Source organism: Xiphophorus maculatus, chromosome 1 (genome assembly GCF_002775205.1).
Source record: "Xiphophorus maculatus strain JP 163 A chromosome 1, X_maculatus-5.0-male, whole genome shotgun sequence".
In the NCBI taxonomy this organism is placed as follows: domain Eukaryota; kingdom Metazoa; phylum Chordata; class Actinopteri; order Cyprinodontiformes; family Poeciliidae; genus Xiphophorus; species Xiphophorus maculatus.
The window spans coordinates 508,473-530,978 of record NC_036443.1 but is presented as its reverse complement, the minus strand read 5'-3'; the positions used below and the strand labels follow the sequence as shown (position 1 = coordinate 530,978).

The 22,506-nt window shown below is 40.9% G+C and overlaps 1 protein-coding gene across 1 annotated transcript in view; it reads left to right on the top strand.

Moving 5' to 3' along the window:
• Positions 1 to 3,413: 3,413 nt before the first annotated feature.
• The window catches only part of mtor (mechanistic target of rapamycin kinase), a 166,505-nt gene continuing 147,412 nt past the window's right edge, over positions 3,414 to 22,506 (top strand). Inside the window, exons 1-15 of the mRNA XM_023324507.1 lie at positions 3,414 to 3,583; positions 4,006 to 4,142; positions 6,127 to 6,235; positions 6,325 to 6,557; positions 7,068 to 7,268; positions 7,828 to 7,962; positions 8,030 to 8,305; positions 16,671 to 16,779; positions 16,851 to 17,034; positions 17,374 to 17,502; positions 17,581 to 17,825; positions 20,218 to 20,427; positions 20,546 to 20,751; positions 21,890 to 22,012; positions 22,166 to 22,249. Of these exons, the coding sequence (XP_023180275.1) occupies positions 4,014 to 4,142; positions 6,127 to 6,235; positions 6,325 to 6,557; positions 7,068 to 7,268; positions 7,828 to 7,962; positions 8,030 to 8,305; positions 16,671 to 16,779; positions 16,851 to 17,034; positions 17,374 to 17,502; positions 17,581 to 17,825; positions 20,218 to 20,427; positions 20,546 to 20,751; positions 21,890 to 22,012; positions 22,166 to 22,249 (2,373 nt within the window). The 5' untranslated portion in view covers positions 3,414 to 3,583; positions 4,006 to 4,013. The remainder of the gene's footprint in view (positions 3,584 to 4,005; positions 4,143 to 6,126; positions 6,236 to 6,324; positions 6,558 to 7,067; positions 7,269 to 7,827; positions 7,963 to 8,029; positions 8,306 to 16,670; positions 16,780 to 16,850; positions 17,035 to 17,373; positions 17,503 to 17,580; positions 17,826 to 20,217; positions 20,428 to 20,545; positions 20,752 to 21,889; positions 22,013 to 22,165; positions 22,250 to 22,506) is intronic.

Below are 22,506 nucleotides of genomic sequence, written 5' to 3'. Positions count from 1 at the left end.
AAAAAGCTAAAATTGGTTTAAAATGGAGCAGCATCCAGCCCCAGAAAATGTTTATATCTGAGAATGCAGCTGGTCGCATTCCTCCACACATAGTCAGGAGATCCTTTCAGGTACTTTTGAAGAAAACGGATTTGGAAAGAGGCAGTTTTACTGGCCAGGTGGAGAAGGCCCTGGCCCCCCTCCCGTCTTGGTAAAAACAAGACAGACTGTGGCAATGTAGACTGTTCCAGAAGAAATAAACCGTCTCTGATTGAATTTTTACAAGCAGACCTGATGGTGGGTCTAAAACAGAGAGTTTGTGCCACAGCTGTGATTCAACAAGGTTATTTAAAACCAGCACCCTGCCCCTATAAGACATTTGGGAGTGCAACCACCTCCACTTTGCCAACTTGTTTTTAATTTTTCACTCAACGTTTTCTCAGTTTATACATACAATATCTTTACTACCTACAAACACACCAAGATATTTAAAACAGTATTTCTTCCAGACAAGACCTAGAGGAAGAACTGGGAGCCCAACAGAACACTCACCGATGGCCAGGGCTTTGCTCTTTCACCCTCGCAGCAGACAAGACAGAAAACTTTTCAGTGATCTTGGTTAAAATGCTGACATTTTTTTGGTCCTATATTAAAACATCGTCAGCGTAGGTAGATAAAACAATGTTGTTATTAAAACCAGGTAAAACCAGACCATAAACACTTGAGCATATTTTCTGAAGGAGGAGTGCGTAGAGCATCCCTGAGAGCACACAGCCCTGTTGAACGCCTTTACACACCCTAAAAGGAGCACACAGACTACCATTGATCTTCAGCACACCCTCAATGTTACTGTACAGCACCTGGATCTTGGCAATAGGACCTTCACTGAACCCAAACCCCCTCATGGTTTTCCAGAGGAAGTCGTGTTCAATGCAGTCAAATGCCTTGAAATCAATACTAGTGAAATCAAGCCAATTTTTAGACCCAATGAACCAGAGACCTCCAAAATGTCTCGAATTAGGTAGATGTTATCTACCATGGACCTGCTGGGGATGCAATAGGTCTAATCCCAGTGGATGACCTGCTCCATAGCCCTTCCCAGCCTAGTCATCAGGGCCTTGGAGAGGATCTTATAGTCAGAGGAGGGACACAGGGCGCCAGTCCTTAATGTCCTGCAGGTTCCCTTTTTTGGGTAGTAGAGTGATAACTGCCCTGTGGCAAGACAAGGGGAGTGAACCAGCAAGCAGACTTTCATTATAGTTGTCTAGCAGGTCTTTTGCCAGAATGTCCCAGTAGGCCTTGTAGAACTCTACTGTGAGCCCATCAATGCCTGCAGTCTTCTGGCCCTGCATGCTGAGGAGGGTTGTGTGGAGCTCCAGAGGGTGCTCCAGCTGAGTGTTGTCCCGTGTTGTCAATTTTCAAAATTCCAGTTAAAAATGAAATTAAGTACTTAGGCATGTGTATTACTAAGTGTAAAGCTACCAGTGTTAGAAAAAATTTACAAGACAACATTGATAAATGTGGCAAAACCTTAAATATAGAACTTTATTAACAAAAACTGAATCCTTATCCAGGCTGACGTATCCTGCATGTTCCTTAGCCGTCCCTCCAAATATCATAAAACAGATTAACAGATGAAATTTTAATTTTATTTGAAAAAATAAGCACCATTACATCAGAAAAAGTGATTTGCTAAAACATTTTGAGGAAGGTGGTATCAAGGCAATCGATTTTGAAATTATGAATGGTGCTTTAAAAATTAAATAGCTTCAGTCCTTTTTAAAAAACGGTGATCTTATTTGGTTTGTTATACCGTCGTTCGTATTTCAAAAAGTTGGAGCTATTGAGTTGTTATTGAAATGTGATTTTGAATTATCAAAATCACATTTTGATAATTTTCTCTAATTTCCATCAACAGGTTTTGTTACAGTGGAAGTTAATGTTTAAATAACTTCAGCCTCATAATGTTCCACTGTGGAACAACAGAGCCATTCTATGTGGTAGAAAATCTGTTTTTCTAGAAGATTGGTGGAATAAACAAATCTGGTCAATTACTCATTTACTGGATGGAAATGGTGAAATTCTAAGTTTGGAGGAATTTAACAGGAAGTATGGAGCTGATTGTTCACTAACAATTTATAAGAAAGTTTTACGTAGTATCCCTAATGTCCTCATAGAATAGAATAGAATTACTTTATTCATCCCAGCAGGGGATGTTAAATGGGGGGAGGTCAGTCAGTTAAAAACAATTTACCTAATTTCTTTACTCCAAGACTCCATAAGATTCAAATTGAGCATGTGGACATTAGATATAATAAATGCAATAACAGGTTTTTGAATCAGTATTCTATAAATTATATGTACCCAGGAAGAACAAAAAGCACAGTTTTCTTACAAAATTTTAAGAAATCTATGATAGTCAAAATTAGGACAAATTATTTGAAATTCCCAATTCCTCCTAAATATAAAGAATTACATTTTATTACCCTTCCAGGGGCTCTTTTGTCCCTTAAATGATAGTAGGCCGACAGGAAACAGGGAAAGACATGCAGCAAATGTCGTCGGGTCCGGGATTCGAACCCGCCGAGGACTCAAGCCCTCCAATACGGGTCGCGCTGACCCCTACGCCACCACGGCACGCCCAGAATTACGTTGTAAAATAATAAATAACATACAGTATATCCTTCAAATGAGTTCTTAAGAGAGATATTTAAGTTTAATGTTGAGAATTGTGGTTTTTGTACAACTCAATTGGAAACAACTAAACATTTGTTTTACGAATGTAAAGAAGTATTAAACTTATGGGATCAACTTCGAAACTTTCTGTCTTCTAAAACAATAAATGTGGATTTTATTTCCTTACAAAACATTAAATTCGGTTTATCTATCAAAGAAATTTTTTTTTGGGAATTTTTAGTCAATGTTCTAATGATTATAACAAAATATTATATCCATAAATGTCGCTATGCAAAATGCTCCCTCTCAATCTCTGCTCTTAAAAATGATCTTTCCTTTTTTAAAAGATGTCTGAGAAAGATGCAGAATTTAAACGCAATTAAATTGTTTGAGTTAATGGAAGAATTTCAGATAGTAGTCCCCTCTGATTAAGTTATTTTATTATTATTATTATTATTATTATTATTATTATTATTATTATTATTATTATTATTATTATTATTATTGTTATTATTATTATTATTATTATTATTTTATCTATTTTTATTTTTTATTTTGATTAATACTTTGTTCCAGCCTTGCATCTAATTGGTTTTGTCAACAGCAGGAGTTGTGATATTAGTTTTTTTTGTAATGTCTGTTATTTACGTGTTGTTTGAGATTGTTATTGTTATTCTTATATATTCAATAGAAAGGGAAAAAAGAAAATAAAACTTCATGAAGCTTTGAGTTGCGCTCAGTTTGCGCAGTTTGCGCAGCTGAACCCTTGTGAGGATTTCCCCCTGTGCATTACTTTGGAGTCGCTCTAACACAGACATACCTCTGTTAGTCACCGTGAGCTGTCCTAGGCTATTAGTAATACAATGAGAAATACCCTGGATAAGCCGAATAGTATTTAAGCGGCCGTCCGGCATATTAATACAAACACGTAAGTAACTCAGAGGGCTGCTAGTTCTGCGCACTGTAGGAGCTACATGAGCTAGCTTAGCATCAGCACCGGGGCTAAAGCTAGCTAAACAAACAAGCATGACCCTGTCTTGCCTCAGCTACAGTGCCTGTAAATGTCTAAGCTAGTCTAGTAACGTAACTTAACTATTTAAATCAAGCAAAGGTCATTGAAATGTTTATAACTGTCCATAAACGTTAACAGGTAATTCCCTTGCTAACTTAACTCGTTAGCTTGTAGCTGTCTGTAAACGACATAAGATGTCTCCTCATTTATAACATTCCGCCCATTCATTCCCATTTTATGATTGTCTCGTGCATATTCGTTTTGCCTCGTTAAAGGGTAAGCCCTACTAACCCAGAATAATGATGTGGCACCTCTCCCTTGTTACTTGTTATTTTCAGATAAAACCATGGTGATCATGTCAGGGACAGCCACTGTGCTGCAGCAGTTTGTCAGCGGGCTGAAGAGCAGAAATGAAGACACCAGAGCAAAATCTGCCAAAGATCTGCAGCACTATGTCACCACAGAGCTCAGAGAGGTACCACACACACGCCCACAACACGCTAAGTTTACACAGAGACATCTCAGACATGAACAAAATGTTCAGTTCTCAGCGTTGGGTGCCATTCATTATTACATTATGGCATTTACTTGTAAATAATATAAATTTAAACCAAATGTGTGCTCATCTAACTACAGACATCCAGCATGTAACATTGCAGTATCTGTAATACAAACTGCAATATTAGTTGGTAATGATATAGAAATATATTGTCATCACATAGTATACGTTTGCAATATTGATATTATAAATGACTTTTTGGAATGTTTTATTTGTTGATGGTAATACTCCAAGCAAACGGGTCCGATGTGACATTCACTGGGTATGTTGGGCAAAATTACCACAAATATTTAAAATAAATATCTAGGGCCCAGTCAAAACGTAGCTGGATGTCTGGGAAAAACAAAACATTTTTGGCCTTCCACCCACACAAAAGCTCTGTTTTATACCACTAACCTTAATATTTATGAAAACTCAGACCAAAGTGGAGATTTGAGAAAGCTCTCTAATTGTGTGTGTACAAACGGAGAATTATGGTACATTATAGTCTGCGACAATATATCCACATACTTGCTTTGACATGACTTCCAATCGCTATCTTGTGTTTTATCATATTATATTATATTCTAGTACGCTCTTTAAAAGTAGTCCAACCTATATATCTGTCCACACAAATGAACCTCCTGGCAACATGTTTAATTCTTAACAGGAAGTCGTGTTTTTTTTGTTTTGAAGGATTCTGATTGGCTGATGTAGCTTTTAGCTTTGTGTTACATGGCCCTGTTTGGGTTTGGCATGTTTATAACGCTTGCTCAGGGGCGGATTTATGGGTCCATGTGGATGAAAACTTATGATATTACTCTTCAAAACGATGTGGCGGAGATGTTTGTTTTTATAAAGATTCGACTATGTGTACAAGGCCTGAAACATGATCTGATGTCTTTTATTCAAAACAAATGATCAGCATTTATTTCTTCTGATGCTAAAACCTGTTATTGCACTTATACTAATGTAATGTTTATATGTTTAATTCTAATAAAATGCTAAATAAAGGAAGTGATTTTCCAAGCTGAGAAATCTACATGTATGTAGTAACAGTTGACTGACAGAGTGTTGCTTTAACAAGAGCAATGAGTGATGCTCCTTTAGTTCGACTCTACTTGTTTTGAACTATTTGATCTATTTCCAAACAGCCAAACTGGTAAACCTAGGCAGCAAAACACTGTAGTTGTCCTTTTTCAGTCAGCTTACTGGCATTGTGCAGCAACCCCTAGGAATGGACCAGGGAAAACTTCGGCCACTCCAGCATTTCCTGACTGTATGACTGTAACCACATAAACAGTTTGGTGTTTCTGCAGTTCTGAAATTATAACTTGGCAAAAAAATAATGGGGTAATCCCCAGAATTAGAACCAGTATTGAGTTTTTAATGTTACACTAATCTAAAACAAACTTCCAGAAACTGCAAAACTGCCGAAACACTGAGTTCCTTTAAATCTGGGCTAAAACACTCATTAATAGCTGGAACACTGATGAATATGTTTGATATATTTGCCTGAGGATTTTAGACAAAACGTAATGTTTGTTTCTTGTTTCATAATTGCTTAGTACATTATGTTTTTATGGTATAAAGTTCTTTCTTGCTAAAATGTGCTACATATATTTGACCTGTCTTATTGCAGGTGGAGTGAATTTACTCTTTGGATGCCAGTAATGTAATCAGCCTGATGCATGGAGTTTCATCGCAATAGATACTTACACTTACTCACAGTAGCCATAAACTTTATTTATGGCTACTGATGAATCCAGCAGCCATAAACAGTTTGTTACTATTGTCATCATAGCAACAAGCTGTGAAATTTAGTCATGATTTCTTAATCTCCACAGTTCCAGTGCTTGTACCACCATGGCAGTGGTGTCTTAAGAATTGAATTATCTGTTGTATGTTTTGTGTGCCACAGCTGAGCCAAGACGAAGCCACTACATTCTACGATGAGTTAAACCACCACATATTTGAGCTGGTATCCAGCTCTGATGTGAATGAGAAGAAAGGCGGCATCCTTGCTATAGGTAAGCTTCAGGCACAAGCTTCTCACTCAGGTGATTATGAACCTGGGCTTTGTGGGAGATCAGCGTCTGACGTGGCCATTTCTTTCCAGTGAGTCTGATTGGAGTGGAGGGAGGCAATGCCACCAGGATCAGTCGATTTGCCAACTACCTCCGTAACCTACTCCCTTCCAGTGATCCAGTGGTTATGGAGATGGCCTCCAAAGCCATGGGCCACTTATCGATGGCTGGAGACACGTTTACTGCAGAGTATGTGGAGTTTGAGGTGAAGCGGGCTCTGGAGTGGCTGGGAGCCGACAGGAATGAGGGGAGACGCCATGCAGCGGTAAGTCACTGTCCGTCAACACTTGGCTGTGTTTGTTGTTCAAATACTCGAACCTGTTTGAGGGGATTATGGCTGCCATTGCTCTCTTGAGTTTTAATAATGTGTTTAGGGTTGAAGTCTTTTATTTTCCTTGCTCTGTTTTCTATATTGTTGACCTATATTTATGCCTTTTTCATAGTTTATAGAAATGTTTTTAAACAACCATCTGAATGGTCCTAACCTGGATGTGCATCCCATTGTTTTCAAAGCCTCTGTAGTCTAAACAGTCATGTCACAATCATCCGACTTTTCCGTCATTGATGTGAGACGTGCATCATAATTCTGAATCAGAAGAAGCCAGACGTTAACTTTGAAGTTCCTGAAAGTCTGTGTACTTTTTGGGTTCATATTTTGCTGTCTTGAAAAGCGTGACCCTTTTTCAACATCTCTATAGTGTTTTATGTGACAGCTGTCTGTCAGTTTCTTATCTGGAAAGCAGTGACGGATCGAGTGGCTTTGCGTCTCCTCCAGGTGTTGGTGTTGAGGGAGCTGGCTGTGAGCGCGCCGACCTTCTTCTTTCAGCAAGTGCAGCCTTTCTTCGACAACATCTTCTATGCGGTGTGGGATCCGAAGCAGGCCATTCGAGAGGGAGCGGTGTCCGCTCTGCGGGCCTGTCTCATACTCACCACGCAGAGGGAGACCAAGGAAATGCAGAAGCCTCAGTGGTACAAAGTAAGGCTTTGAGCTGAAAAACTCTTAAATATTGGGGTGGAAGGTTTTTCTCCTAAGCAGTAGGAGTTAAAGCTGTTGAATGTAATTTTTATTCTATATTTGTTAATGCTATGGGAGATAATTTGTGAAAAAATTGAGTTTCTCTGCCTTCTCCCATCCTCATGTACAGTCTGCTCACTCGGCTACACTACAGCTTCTCCCCGTCAGCAGAGCCTGTTGTGAATGCTAAGGCTAGTTAGCATAGCCACCAATGACAGCAGATAAACACTCCTCCTGGTGTCAGTTGTTTCATTAGCACATTGAGCAGCACATACACAAGATTGATTGACAGCACTTAGACCCCAATCCTGACTGTGATTGGTTGTTTTTGATTGGGAGCGCTATATTTCTTCAGACAACAATAGTAACTCAGGGAAGAGGTGGACGAACTCAGTTTTTTCAAAGATTCCCTGTTTCATGTTACATTGTCACAACATGGTGACAGTTTTAAATAAAACGTAAAATGCCTGTTTTTGACGGTAGTTAGACAGACCCTAAGTGTTTGTGTTTTGTGGAACAGCAAACCTTTGATGAAGCAGAAAAAGGCTTTGATGAGACCCTTGCCAAGGAGAAAGGGATGAATCGTGACGATAGAGTTCATGGTGCGCTCCTGATCCTCAACGAGTTGGTCCGGATCAGCAGCATGGAAGGAGAGGTGAGTTGGTATTTTCCTCCGGACGCTCGGTTTGTGTCATCAAGCTAAGTCTTTCCCCCTTCTGCAGCGAATGCGCGAAGAGATGGAGGAGATCACCCAACAGCAGCTGGTTCACGATAAATACTGCAAGGAGCTGATGGGATTTGGAACAAAGCCTCGCCACATCACGCCCTTCACCAGCTTCCAGTCGGTGCAGCCACAGCAGTCCAATGCCCTGTTGGGGTTGCTAGGCTACAGCACGCCGCAAAGTTTCTTGGGCTTCGGTGCCACGCCAGTACCTGCTAAGAGCTCCCTGGTGGAGAGCCGGTACTGCCGAGAGCTGATGGAGGAAAGATTCGACCAGGTGGGAGTCACACCAGGCAGAGCAATACCAATACAGTTCTACTGGTTTCAACTTGTAAAACGTAGAGACGCAGCGGTCCACCTTTTTTCACTCCCATATTGATACCTGAGGTTTAGTATCAGCTGATACCGATCTGATATGGAAAATCAGCGGAACTGATTAAAGGTGAAAGTACAGGTAATTTTATTTATGTAGCGCATTTTCAGCAACAAGGCAATACAAAGTGCTTTACAGGAATTAAAAGAAAATACAAACAAAATAACAAACCAAAGGAAAGGAAAAGAAGAAAAATAATCAATTGTTGATCTAAAGTATGTAAACTAGGTGCTCCTGTTCAGGGTTGCTAAGTATCCTCTAGTCTAATTCCATTTTTGGGTTGGAAGAACAGGAGTCTAAAAAGTAGTCTAGTAATGTTGATCCAAAGTATACAAACTAGATACTCCTATTCAGGGTTGGTAGATAAGTATAAGTAAGCATCCTCCGGTCTATTTCCATTTCTGGGTTGGAAGAATAGGAGTCTAAAATGTAGTTGCCAAGGTAGTTTTTCTGGATTCTAAGTTTGTTCTAATCCCTGTTCTGGGTTACTAAATAAGTGCAAGTAAGTATTCTCTGGACTTTCTAACTGTGCTCTAAATTTGTAAAAGTAATGAGTACTCCACAGTTTCTAAGTAATAATAAAAACTAAATGTTCCTGTTCTGCAAGATTTTCTTTCTGGATTCTAAGTTTGTTCTAATTCCTTTTTTGGGTGCAGTAATAGGAATCTTTCTGCATAATAATCTAAAAATTAATCTAAGAAGTATAATATTGGTCTAAATAATGAGTACTCTAAATTTCTAAAAGAAAATAAGCTAAAGAGTGACTAATTCCTTTTCGTTGTTAAATGTGAGTACTCCACAGTTTCTAAATAAGATAAGATAAGATTTATTTGTCATTGTCATCAACAGATTACAACGAGATTGAGATTTGCTCGACTCGAGTTAAGATGCAGGTTATGTGTATATACGTAATATACCAAGATAAAGAAATAAATAGTACAAAATGAGAAATAAACTTAGACATCAGAAGATGGTTGCAGCGCCTGGAGGTGTCGCAACAGAATTTACATTTATAACAAAGTGGTGTCAAGAGCAGAAGTTCTTATGCCTTTGAATTTAGTGCCATGATTGCCATCGGGTAAAAACTGCTTTTTAGGCGATTTGTCCTGGTTTTTTTAAATATAGTATATATTAAATATAAATATAAATATATATTATAAATATATTAAAAATAGTAAAAGGGGAATGAAATAAAAAGAGGAAAGGACACATTAGGGCACTAATTCTGTAAAAGTCCAATTCATTAGGGCATAGCAATATTCAGACAAAACAAAACAAAACAAAGGACAAAACAAAGACATGAGTGAAGGCGGTGACATCACAGGGACATGAAACCCAGTTGCTTAGCCTCCCAGCAGAAGTACGATAAGATGTTATCAAAGGCATATCCTTGGGAGTGCTCAGCTCCACAGCTGCATTATGTTTACATATATTCAAGGAGATTAGAAATATGCAGCCTTTCCAAGGCAACATGGGAAAGCCAATTCAGATACAAAATGTATAGGTCGGGTATATTATAAATTTCAATCTCCCCTAAAGTCTCTCCGATACATCTCAGTTCCCAATTATCCAAATTAGCGTGGCCGTTCCATTTAACCGAAACTAGCAACTTCTCCAAGATCAATTCCATTCCTTTTGTGAGTCCTTTTGTCTCAGCAAGTTTCACATCCAACTTGCGTCTATGTCCACACCAACAGTCTGAGTGCTCCCTAATTCGGCCAAGTTCGTCACAAATTTGTCGATAAGCCAGGAATCCACAAGCTCCAAACAGCAGAAATCCTGTTATCATGAATAAATCCAGGCTGTTGTCCTGCCGGGTGTGTCCCTGCAGGACAAGAGGGCTCTCATGAGCCCAGTCTTCTCGTGGAGAAAATTTGATCAATTGCCAGTGGCACAACTAGATACTTTCTGAGGTGTATGCGAACATGTCATCGGCACCCCAATTCCCCTTGCGCCCCAATGACATAAACTTATACAACTCATCTTTAATTAAAGTATCAATAGTAATACACTCCTGATCAAAATCTTAAGACCAGTCAAAAAATTGCAAGAATTTGCATTTTGCACTATTGGATCTTAAGAAGGTTCTAAGTAGAGCTTCACAATGTTAAAAGAAGAAATCAGCGTAAGAGACAAAACCTTTTGAGCGGGGAATTAATTGAAAACTGCATTTATACTCAAACATGATTTTTTTCAGCTGATCAAAAGTTTAAGACCATAGCTCAAAAAAACCCGAAAACCCCCCAAAACAGAAACAAAGTGTCAAAAAAAGGACTCAGTAATAAGTAGCTCCACCATTCTTGTTGATGACTTCAAACAATCATTTAGGCATGCTTGATGCCAGTGTTTCCAGGAGGCTAGTGGGAACGTTGCTACAAGTGTTGAAGATGGCTTCACGAAGGGCATCCACTGTCTGGAACTGATGTCCATTTTTGTAAACTTCCCTTGCCATCCATCCCCAAATGTTCTCAATTGGGTTTAGATCCGGGGAACATGCAGGATGGTCCAAAAGAGTGATGTTATTCTCTTGGAAGAACTCCTTTGTCAGGCGGGCATTGTGAACTGCAGCATTGTCCTGTTGAAAAACCCAATCATTACCACACAGACGAGGGCCCTCAGTCATGAGGGATGCCCGCTGCAACATCTCCACATAGCCAGCTGCACAACCTGAAGCTCCATTGTTCCATTGAAGGAAAACGCACCCCAAATCATGATGGCGCCCCCACCACTGTGCCGTGTAGAAAACATCTCAGGTGGGATCTCCTTGTCATGCCAGTAACGTTGGAAGCCATCAGGACCATCAAGGTTAAATTTTTTCTCATCAGAGAAGGCAACTTTCTTCCACCTTTCAATGTCCCATGTTTGGTGCACCCTTGCAAAGTCCAAACGGGCAATTCTGTGGCGTTGAAGAAGACGTGGCCTTTGAAGACGTTTTTTGTTTCTGAAGCCCTTCTCTCGCAGATGCCGTCTGATGGTTATTGGGCTGCAGTCAGCACCAGTAATGGCGTCCCGTGTCTTGACGGACCGTCAATCGGATCCTGCGGCTCAGAGCTGGTGAAATTTTTTTGGGTCTACCACTTGGCTTTTTTGTTCCATAACCCTCAGGATCGTTTAAAAAATGCAAAATGACTGTCTTACTGCGTCCAACCTCAGCAGCGATGGCACGTTGTGAAAGGCCTTGCTTATGCAGCTCAACAATCCTACCACGTTCAAAGTCAGTGAGCTTTTTTGCTTTTGCCATCAGGAGGTCTTGACAGTGTAAAGACTTCACAGAAAATGACATGGAATCCAGATGTTTGCACAGCTTTTGGCTTTTAAAGACTATGGTCTTAAACTTTTGATCAGCTGAAAAAATCATGTTTGAGTGTAAATGCAGTTTTCAGACAATTCCCTGCTCAAATGTTCTTGTCTCTTGCACTGATTTGTCCTTTTAACATTGTGAAGCTCTACTTAGAACCCTCTTAAGATTCAATGGTGCAAAATGCTAATTCTTGCAATTTTTGGGCTGGTCTTAAGATTTTGATCGGAGTGTAAATGTACATATATGTGACTAAATTGCTGCCTACAGGGCAATTAAAAAAGAATGAAACAGAAACAGGGCAATATTTCATTATTTGATATATAAGTGAGCCAAAGAGCCACTTCTGTTAGCCTGTGTCTAGAACCGTCTATGGGCTGCAGGTCTGAAGCATTTCTTTTAGCATGTTTTCTTTCATTCTTGTAGCCTGATGGGAAGCCTTATCCAAACTGGCCACCCACATTAATAAAATGGTGAAATAATATTGACCACAAAACACTGTATTTATAAAAGTTAGGTTCTGACAGATCTGTGGTGTTCCTCTCCTGACCCATTCTGTCTGATATCAAACAACCCACTGTGCGCCACTGAATATCGCGACACATTTTTTTAATGCCCCTATTAAACTTCACTGTAATTGTTTAACCTGGAATGTGCATCTTCCCACTCGCGTCTGTATTTTTGCCAGAGGTTTTAAGGACGGTGTAGTATCGGGTGGACATTTTAAAAAGACGCGAGTTGATAGTGGCTCACCGCGGCTGCGTAGTGTCCGTCTCTAAGCAACTGATGAACAGCGTCAGTTCGTGGGGGTTGGAGGGTGGGGCTCCTATTTAGGTCCCTCAATGACAATTTAGCTGACCTTAATATTTCCTGTGTTTGGCTTTGGTCATTATTATTACACTTATTGTTTAGATGTGTGTGATAGATGTGTCCATCAGACATTTATAGCAATATGGAATAAATTGCGCCCCGTATTAGTTAAATACGGGGCGGAGACAACAACAACCACCTGTCATTTTAGGCTAGCTTAAGCTAACCTGAATATTTACAACTCTCTTGTTGATACACTGACATTACTTACCTACTGTCTTTCAACCACTTTGAAAAGCTTTTCTTTGTCTCTCTAACATCTTTATCCTTCCCCTCTTCCATTTTCTGTTTTGTGCCCCAGAGTTTTTTTCTGCTGCCCCCTTTTAGCTCCCTGTTGTCGAGTGCACTAGTACAATTCAAATTTAACCCTCCAGTTATGTTGCAGGTCAAATTGACCCGTTTTAAAGTTACTTTTTTTTTTTTAATAGTTGGAAGTATTTTTTGCATGTAACTTTTTCTATTTGTCTTAATAGGTGGACTCTACATATAAATTGAAAATGTATTCATTTTATACATTTGTAACCCCCCGCGTCTACTTTTTACATAGATAGCAACACTCTTGATCCTTGACCCGGCAGTCAAGTTGAAGTGCAAAAAAAGATAAATGTTTCCTTGGATACATATATATAAGGATATATGTTTCCTTGCAGCTATGAACCATTTTTCACCACACACACACAAACCCAGCATACCACACATGTACATGCACATGTGGACACACACAAGCCCACTTTCTCACTATTCGCTTTACTTCACTAGGAAACTGCGAGAAAGTAGGTGTTCATACAAATTTTGATGGGAACCTTTTCTGTTCCCGTGGACAAACTCAACCCACACAGAGTGGACACTCAGCAGAAGTGGATTAAAATATAAATCTGCATGACTCATTTATCTTGATTTTAATCAGTGGGTCAATTTGACCCTGAACAGTACATTTGTCTCAAGTTCAACTATAAAGATCACCCATTATAAAAAACAAAATGTAATATAAATTTTTTTTTACCAAAGATCAATTTCAAGGAAATTATTGTTTTTTTTTTGTCTAGGTTTTTTTCAGTGGACATGAAAAATTTAAATTCCATTTTTTATGTCCTAATGAGTAAATGAGTAGGTTGTCGTCATTGATCCTTAATTTCTGAGAAATAAAAAAACATCAATGAAACAAATATTCATTGAAATGGTTAGTATTGGGAATTAATAATCAGATACAAAAATATTTTGGAGGAATTTTCTGGTTTCTGACACTATTGCATGATTAAACACTCCCCATGGGTCAAATTGATGTAGAAGTTTAATACATAAATGCTGACTAGAAAAAAAAAATCCTGCATCGTTTTTGCGCCCCCTCTAGTGCACCGCCCCTATGTGTTGCATACAGTGAATACCCACTTTTTGCGCCACTTTCGATTGCATTGAGAGACCGGTTGACCATATTCATAATTTGTAGATTTGGAGGATGTGCAAAAGAAGGCTCCAAAAATAGAGAAAAAGACAGCACAAAAACAGAGCAAGCAGGGCATGCAAAGGCAGGAAGGGAGCGGAGGAAAAAAGCGTCCGCCTTCACCGAAAGCAGGAGGGAAAAGACTAAGATGAAAAAGTTTTTTTTTTTTTAAAAAACACAGACATAAATGTACTGAATTACTAATTTCTTTGATAACTCTCCACCGGTGCAGCTCACTGATCCATACCAATAGCTTCACAAGCTAACATGGAAAACATCTTTAATTTGATCAGTGAGCCCAGTTGGCCGAATAACAGCCAATGGAAAATAAATAATAAAGAAACTGAAACTGACTAAAAACAAAAGTCTGACTATCTTGGTCAAACGTAAAAATAAACTACAACCTCAAACCTACAACAAAACTACAAGTACAAACCTCCTTTCAAATGGTTCAGAAAATCCATCCATCCATCTTCTGCTTATCCGGGGTCGGGTCGCGGGGGTAGCAGCTTCAGAAGGGAGGCCCAGACTTCCCTCTCTCCGGCCACTTCTTCCAGCTCTTCTGGGGGAATCCCAAGGCTTTCCCAGGCCAGCCGAGAGACGTAGTCCCTCCAGCGTGTCTTGGGTCTTCCCCGGGGCCTCCTCCCAGTGGGACGTGCCTGGAACACCTCACCAGGGAGGCGTCCAGGAGGCATCCTGACCAGATGCCCGAGCCACCTCAACTGGCTCCTCTCGATGTGAAGGAGCAGCGGCTCTACTCTGAGTTCCTCCCGGATGACTGAGCTTCTCACCCTATCTCTAAGGGAGAGCCCAGCCACCCTACAGAGAAAACCTATTTCGGCCGCTTGTATCCGTGATCTCGTTCTTTCGTCATGACCGAAAGCTCATGACCATAGATGAGGGTGGGAACGTAGATCGACCGGTAAATCGAGAGCTTTGCTTTTTGGCTCAGCTCTCTCTTCACCACGACGGACCGGTACAGCGCCCGCTTGACGGCAGACGCTGCGCCAATCCACCTGTCAATCTCCCGCTCCCTTCTTCCCCCATTCGTGAACAAGATCCCGAGATACTTGAACTCCTCCACTTGGGGCAGGACACTTCCTCCTGACCCGGAGAAGGCATTCTACCCTTTTCCAGCTCAAGACCATGGCCTCGGATTTGGAGGCACTGATCCCCATCCTGGCCGCTTCACACTCGGCTGCGAACCGCTCCAGCGAGTGCTGCGGATCACGACCTGATGAAGCCAAAAGGACCACATCGTCTGCAACAAACAGAGATGAGATCCCAAGCCCACCAAATCAACACCCTCAACACCTTGGCTGCGCCTAGAAATTCTGTCCATGAAAGTGATGAACAGAATCGGTGACAAAGGGCAGCCCTGGCGGAGTCCAACTCTAACCGGAAATGACCCCGACTTACTGCCGGCAATGCGGACCAGACTCTGACACCGGTCATACAGGGACCTGACAGCCTGTATCAAAGGGCCCGGTACCCCATACTCCCGGAGAACCCCCCACAGGGCTCCCCGAGGGACACGGTTGAACGCCTTCTCCAAGTCCACAAAACACATGTAGACTGGTTGGGCGAACTCCCATGCGCCCTCCAGGACCCTGCTGAGGGTGTAGAGCTGGTCCAGTGTTCCACGACCAGGACGAAAACCACACTGCTCTTCCTGAATCCGAGGTTCGACTGTCCGACGGACCCTCCTCTCCAGGACCCCTGAATAGACCTTGCCAGGGAGGCTTAAGAATGTGACCCCTCTATAATTGGAGCACACCCTCCAGTCCCCCTTTTTGAACAGGGGGACCACCAGCCCAGTCTGCCTATCCAGGGGAACTGCCCCCGATGTCCATGCGATATTGCAGAGTCGCGTCAGCCAACACAACCCTACAACATCCAGAGCCTTAAGGAACTCCGGGCGGATCTCATCCACCCCCGGAGCCTTGCCACCGAGGAGCTTTTTAACCACCTCGGCGACCTCGTCCCCAGAGATTGGAGAGCCCAATTCAGAGTCCCCAGGCTCGGCTTCCTCAATGGAAGGCATATTGGTGGGATTGAGGAGGTCTTCGAAGTACTCTGCCCACCGGCCCACAACGTCCCGAGTAGAGGTCAGCAGCACACCATCCCCACTATAAACAGTGTTGGTGCCGTACTGCTTTCCCCTCCCCCCGAGACGCCGGATGGTAGACCAGAATCGCCTCGAAGGCGCTCGCCATCGTGCCCCCCCTCCAGGCTTTGGTCCAGAGTGGGGCCCTGGTGACCCGCGTCCGGGTGAGGGAACACGAAGTCCAATGGTGCCGTTCATCATTGGGGTCTTCGGGCTGCGCTTTGTCTGGTCCCTCACCTAGGACCTGTCTGCCTTGGGTGACCCTACCAGGGGCATGAAGCCCCAGACAGCATAGCTGCCATTGGGGCACTCAAACCCCTCCACCACGATAAGGTGGCAGCCCAAGGAGAGGAAAATGCTAAATATAATGTAAGATAATTACTAAATTATGACATTGCTCAGAGCACAAAGCATAGAACTAGACTGAATAGATCTGGCCTTATGTACTGAGCACATTGCCACAGATATCTGATTTAGAGTTTTTTCAGTATCAAGACTGATACAGGTATTGATATCTGTGCATCTGTAATGAAATTTGCTTTGCCTTAATCAGGTGTGTCGTTGGGTTCTGAAGTATAAAACCACTAAGAACCCTCTGATCCAGATGACCATCCTCAACCTGCTGCCGCGCCTGGCTGCCTTCCAGCCACATACCTTCACAGGTGGGAAATTCAGGGTCAAATTCCTGCTTTTTCTTTGTGTGGTTTGTAATGATGTTCTTTCTGATTGGCAGACCAGTACCTGTCTGACACCATGGGCTACCTGCTGGGCTGCCTGAAGAAGGAGAAGGAGAGGACAGCAGCTTTCCAGGCTCTGGGGCTACTGGTGGTGGCCGTCAGGACGGAAATCCAGCCATACCTCATGAAGATCCTGGAGATCATCAAGGCTGCTCTGCCTCCCAAGGACTTTGCTCACAAGTCAGTCATTGGAAACAATTTATTTTTTTATTTTTTTTTACCAGACATGCAAATATCCAAATGTTGTGACTAATTTTTAAACTCCAGTTTTTGTAAAGCCTGCAGATACAGATTTGATCCAAAACCGGTTTAAATTTAAGAGTGATTATATTTAGGGGTGTCTCGATATAAATCTATCTCAATATATACATGTTTTCTCAATCATTCCCTAAAAGTTATCTTAGTATTTAAAAAAAGAAAAACTGACCATTTTGTATTCGGGTAGGTTGATGGAAAAATAATGTTGAAATGTAAAAACGTAGAATGACAGTGTTGCTTTTTGACCTTTGACCTATGCAGAAGGCAGAAGACCATTCAGGTGGATGCCACTGTGTTCACCTGCATTAGCATGCTGTCCAGAGCCATGGGCCCCAGCATCCAGCCAGACATCAAGGAGCTCCTGGAGCCCATGTTAGCCGTAGGGCTCAGGTACCAAACGTAGGACACACATGGGGGTTTATATTTGGGTTTCAACACAATCTCACAGATTTTAGTTTTTCTCTTTAGTCCGGCACTCACAGCAGTGCTGTACGACCTGAGCCGCCAAATCCCCCAGCTGAAAAAAGACATCCAGGACGGCTTGCTGAAGATGCTTTCCCTGGTGCTGATGCACAAGCCCCTGCGACACCCGGGCATGCCCAAAGGCCTGGCTCACCAGCTGGCCTCTCCCAGCCTCACCAACATCCCTGAGGCCAGCGACGTCGGCAGCATCACTCTGGCCCTGCGCACTCTGGGAAGCTTCGAATTCGAAGGTAACAATCTCTGACAGCAAAAGAATTTCCTCCTATTCCTTTTGTACCTTTGAAGTCTTTCAGGACTTCCTTCATCGTCTTGGAAAAAATCTATTAAGGTGTGGAGTTTGATTTAAGTATTGTAGTACTTTTTAGTATCCATCTGACTTTCAGTTATCTAATTTTTCCACCTGTCCATTAGTCCGTTTCTCTTCCTGTCCCAACGGTTTGCTGATTTTTGCTGGTTTTATATTTAAAGTTTGGTCATATGTTCTGTCAATTCATATAGTAAATGCTTATATTTGATTTTTTTAAAAAGGGGCTAGGGCCAAGGGCGTAAATCCCATCTCATTATTGGGGGGGACCATAAACAGTAAAATTTTTTAAGACCAATTTTGGGGGGGTCGGAAATGTTACAGTGAAATGTAACGTAAAATGTGGTTTAAAAATTTTTTAACCACATTCAAGCTGCACGACCAAAAATAACTAGTAATGCACATCAAACATGTTTTATTCTCAGTAAGCAAATTATTGAGAAATAAAACTAAAAATCAAATGTTGCTTCTTATAGGAGATTTGAAAGGCTCCTATCATTTCTATTCCTCCTCTTCCTAGTTAATACAACTATATTGACTAATATATTTATTTATAAAAGTATAGAAATATAAAATTCAGTTGGCTACTGATTTAACTAGCTACTGTCCAATTTTTAATGTGTGCACACAATTAATTATGTCAGAACTACAGTTCTCAGCCCAGGCAACAGAATCACTTTACTCCTCTCCAGAGATCTTAGACAAAGAAATTAAAACAAATACTGCAGTTTAACTCACAAAATTATCCTTAAACCTCAGTTTTCCAAAACTTTGAGGCTTCTTTATTCACAACAGTTACTCATTTTCCAAACAATAACACAGGCCACACAGACAACTTTTGACAACTTGTCCCTCGGCCTCTTTTTTCTTATTCTCTTATTCTCAGTGCTTGTCTCTACTCAAATTTTTTTCACAGACCACTATCTCTCCAAGGAGAAGGAAATTCTACCAATGGAGATTTGTAGAAATCACGCGCTTTCCGGATAAGAAACATGATTCTGGGTCTCACAGCGCTTTAGAGCAGTGCCACCCCACCCCCGAACTCATGGCCTCTTGCCATATTTAACAAATCATGATATGTATTAATTGGTCAGCTCACGGAAGTGCTTGCTCAGAAGAGCTTCACCAGGCTTGCTGAAATGCGGTAACTTATAAAGCAGAACGAAAATTCCTAAAGTGTTACACATCGAGAAAAAGGGCGCAAAGCCAGACTGACAAAGGTGCTTATTTTTAGGGTTGTTTTTCTTGCCCGAATGTAAAAAGGTAACTTTGAGCCTTGGTGTTTTTAGACAACCCCACCTTGCGCAAGGTACCGTTTGTCAATGAGCAGGAAAGAACCTCTTCACTTTTTAGCTCTTCAGACCATCAACAGACAGGAAACGTTCTGCAATGTAACAAGCAAGAGATAAAAATCTTACCTCTTTTTCTGTGTCTGGACCCGGTTCCCTGTTTTGCAGCCAGCCTGGAGAGAGACACCTTTTCTTCAACTTTTAACTCTGAATCGGCTCAATCGGCACGTCGGGGTCACCATTTTTATAGGAGATTTGAAAGGTGCCTAAACTCATAGAATATATAAATAAAGAATTACACAAGACTCGGAACTCCTTCTGTTCATAGTCGAACGGGAAGAGATTTTAATGCACATCTGCTATACCAAAACATCATGTACACATCGTTACAGAAATCCAAAATCTCAAAAAACTTCTGATAACAGTTTTTTTTATAGAGTCCCAGGTCTACTGGTGTGTATTGGGAAGCCTGGACCAATGGCGTTGCTCTCCTCCATTTACGTAGCTCTTCTGGCTCTGTCTTGCACTGAATGTGTATTGGAAGTTCCAAGAATTAGGAGTTGACCTCCTGGAATAATTAGAGGCGTCTTGACTTCACATCTGCTCCATTTTCAGAGGTTCTATTAGTAAAATTGTTTGTTCCTTATCTGTCCAAACAGATTTTTTCCACTCACATTTTCCACTTACATGGAAAAATCTGCAGAATGTGTCAATAATAATCAGAATAATTGATAGATTAATCGATAACTAAAATAATTGTTAGCTCCGGCTCATCTAGAGTCAGGAAAGGAACAAAGCTTTGAAATAGCAACACAAATACCAGCAGCTATGTTTCTTCTTTTTTCTTAAACTTATTGATACTGGAAGTTATCACTTTCTTTACAAATTTGGATCCTTGATGGAAAAGCAACAAATATTTTCAAGGATTTGTCCATAGAATTAATTATTACCTAATAAAATCAAATAAATCATTAGTAACTAGTAATCATTAGTAAGTGTTACATTAGCCGATGCTGTTCTTTTGTCCAGGTCACTCCCTGACCCAGTTTGTGCGCCACTGTGCCGATCACTTCCTGAACAGCGAACATAAGGAAATCCGAATGGAGGCGGCTCGAACCTGCTCTCGACTACTCACGCCATCCATTCATCTCATCAGCGGCCACGTCGTCAGCCAGACTGCTGTGCAGGTGGTCGCAGATGTGCTGAGCAAGCTGCTGGTGGTTGGCATCACTGATCCAGGTGTGACGATTGACTTGCAAAACGCATAAACCTTCATTTCTGATGAGCAACGTTCTGTTTGGAAATGTGACAGGACGGTAAAAACCCAGAACTACATTCTGTCCTGATTCTCCTGCAGATCCAGACATTCGATACTGTGTTCTTGCGTCTCTTGATGAGCGTTTTGATGCGCACCTGGCCCAGGCCGAGAATCTGCAGGCTCTGTTTGTGGCTCTGAACGACGAAGTGTTTGAAATCAGAGAGCTGGCCATCTGCACTATAGGACGGCTGAGCAGCATGAACCCTGCCTTCGTCATGCCCTTCCTCCGGAAGATGTTGATCCAGGTAAGAGGCGCCCACAGATGGCTTCATGTCAGCCATTCACCTCTTTATGAGGAGTTAACATCATTGGAGGACCGTTAGAGGAAAACATTTCAGCAGCTTTTACATTCTGGGTTCATTTGGATTTTTTTGTTCCTCCTCACAAATTGAAAAGCTAGAAGGAGAAAATTATACTTAATTGCACTCAGGAGTCTTTAATGTAAAATTACATATTCTATCAGAACTTTTACAGCTGCTTTGAAAGACATCCAAGTTTTTAACTGATCCGGTTTGCCTCATTTTATTTTTCGGTTTAAATTAGTTTTTTCAGTGTTTTATTTTATTCTTGCAGTATAAAAATATGATTTTTTGTGTTGTTTTTTGTTTTGCTTTTTTTAGGGATGCAGCAAAAACGTACAGTGTAGGAAAAGCAATCGTTTCCATAAAATTTTCCAACTGTAAACTGTTGCTTATAAGTAAAAGTTACACTTTCCTGCTAACTAGCTTTTAGACTGACTTGGTCTAAAAACTAACTAAAGAAGTGTAAACCAGATGTCAACAAGTTATTAATCAGAACTTTATCTAGCCTTGAAACCAAAGCTTTTTATTCTCTTTAGTGGTAGCATTGTTTTGACACAGTGGAAAAATGTTTCACATCAAATCATTTCAAACATTTAACCCCTATAGAAAATAACAAAAAATACTTTGAAAATATCAAAATTTGAATAATTAAAGGGGGGTTAAAATATCATTTATGAATGTTTTAGCACCGTTTGTAATGGAAATCTAAAAATAAAATGAGAAAGCTTTGTTCAGATTGCATGTGAATGATTCCAGAAGGCTTCCTAATGTGATTATTCTTGTATATTTTATTGGGGGGGAGTACAAATTTACAAATTCTAAACATCATATTTTTTACTTTATTAAGGCAATTTAGCTTTTCCAATCAAATATAATTCTGCTGCATTTTGTCTCAGGCAAAATGAAACTTTGTTTGCAGTTTTACATGGATGCCTTTAGAGGGGAGCAAAGCCCGTAATATTGCATGTAAAACAATCAAATTTCCCTTTGTTGAACAATAGAAGTTTGTAGTTTTACTTCACACCATAACATTTACTGAGAGAGAGCATAATAATTTATGAGAATCGTGGATATTTTTCAGATTTTAACCGAACTGGAACACAGTGGTGTTGGCAGGAACAAAGAGCAGAGCGCTCGTATGCTTGGCCACCTGGTCTCCAACGCACCTCGCCTCATAAGACCCTATATGGAACCCATTCTCAAGGTAATATTCTGCAAATTTTCAGTGTCATTTATGAGTGTAAGGCACATTTTTATGTCAGTTTTTCTATACTGTACACTTCCTCTAAACATGTAGTTTTAAATGTTTGTAATAAATCTTTCTGGTTTTGAACTTGCTTAAGTTTTTTGTTTGCAGGCTCTAATTCTGAAGCTTAAAGATCCAGATCCCAACCCTGGAGTGGTGATCAGTGTCCTTGCTACAATCGGCGAGTTGGCCCAGGTAACGGTACCGGTTCAGTTTCATGCTAAAATGCTTTTAGGAGGAGGATTAAACTCACACACACACAATCGTAAATGATGAATAAGTCTGCATAGAATCTGCCTGTATGGAGATGGATAAGGTAAAAAAATAATAAGTAGTGTCCTTCTTACGCCCCTCTGTCTAGGTGTTTAAAAGGGTCAGGATAGAACCATTAGAGGCCAACTTGTTTTGCAGTGCAGACAGAGTGCAGGAGACGTTCAGGTACACCAAGTGTT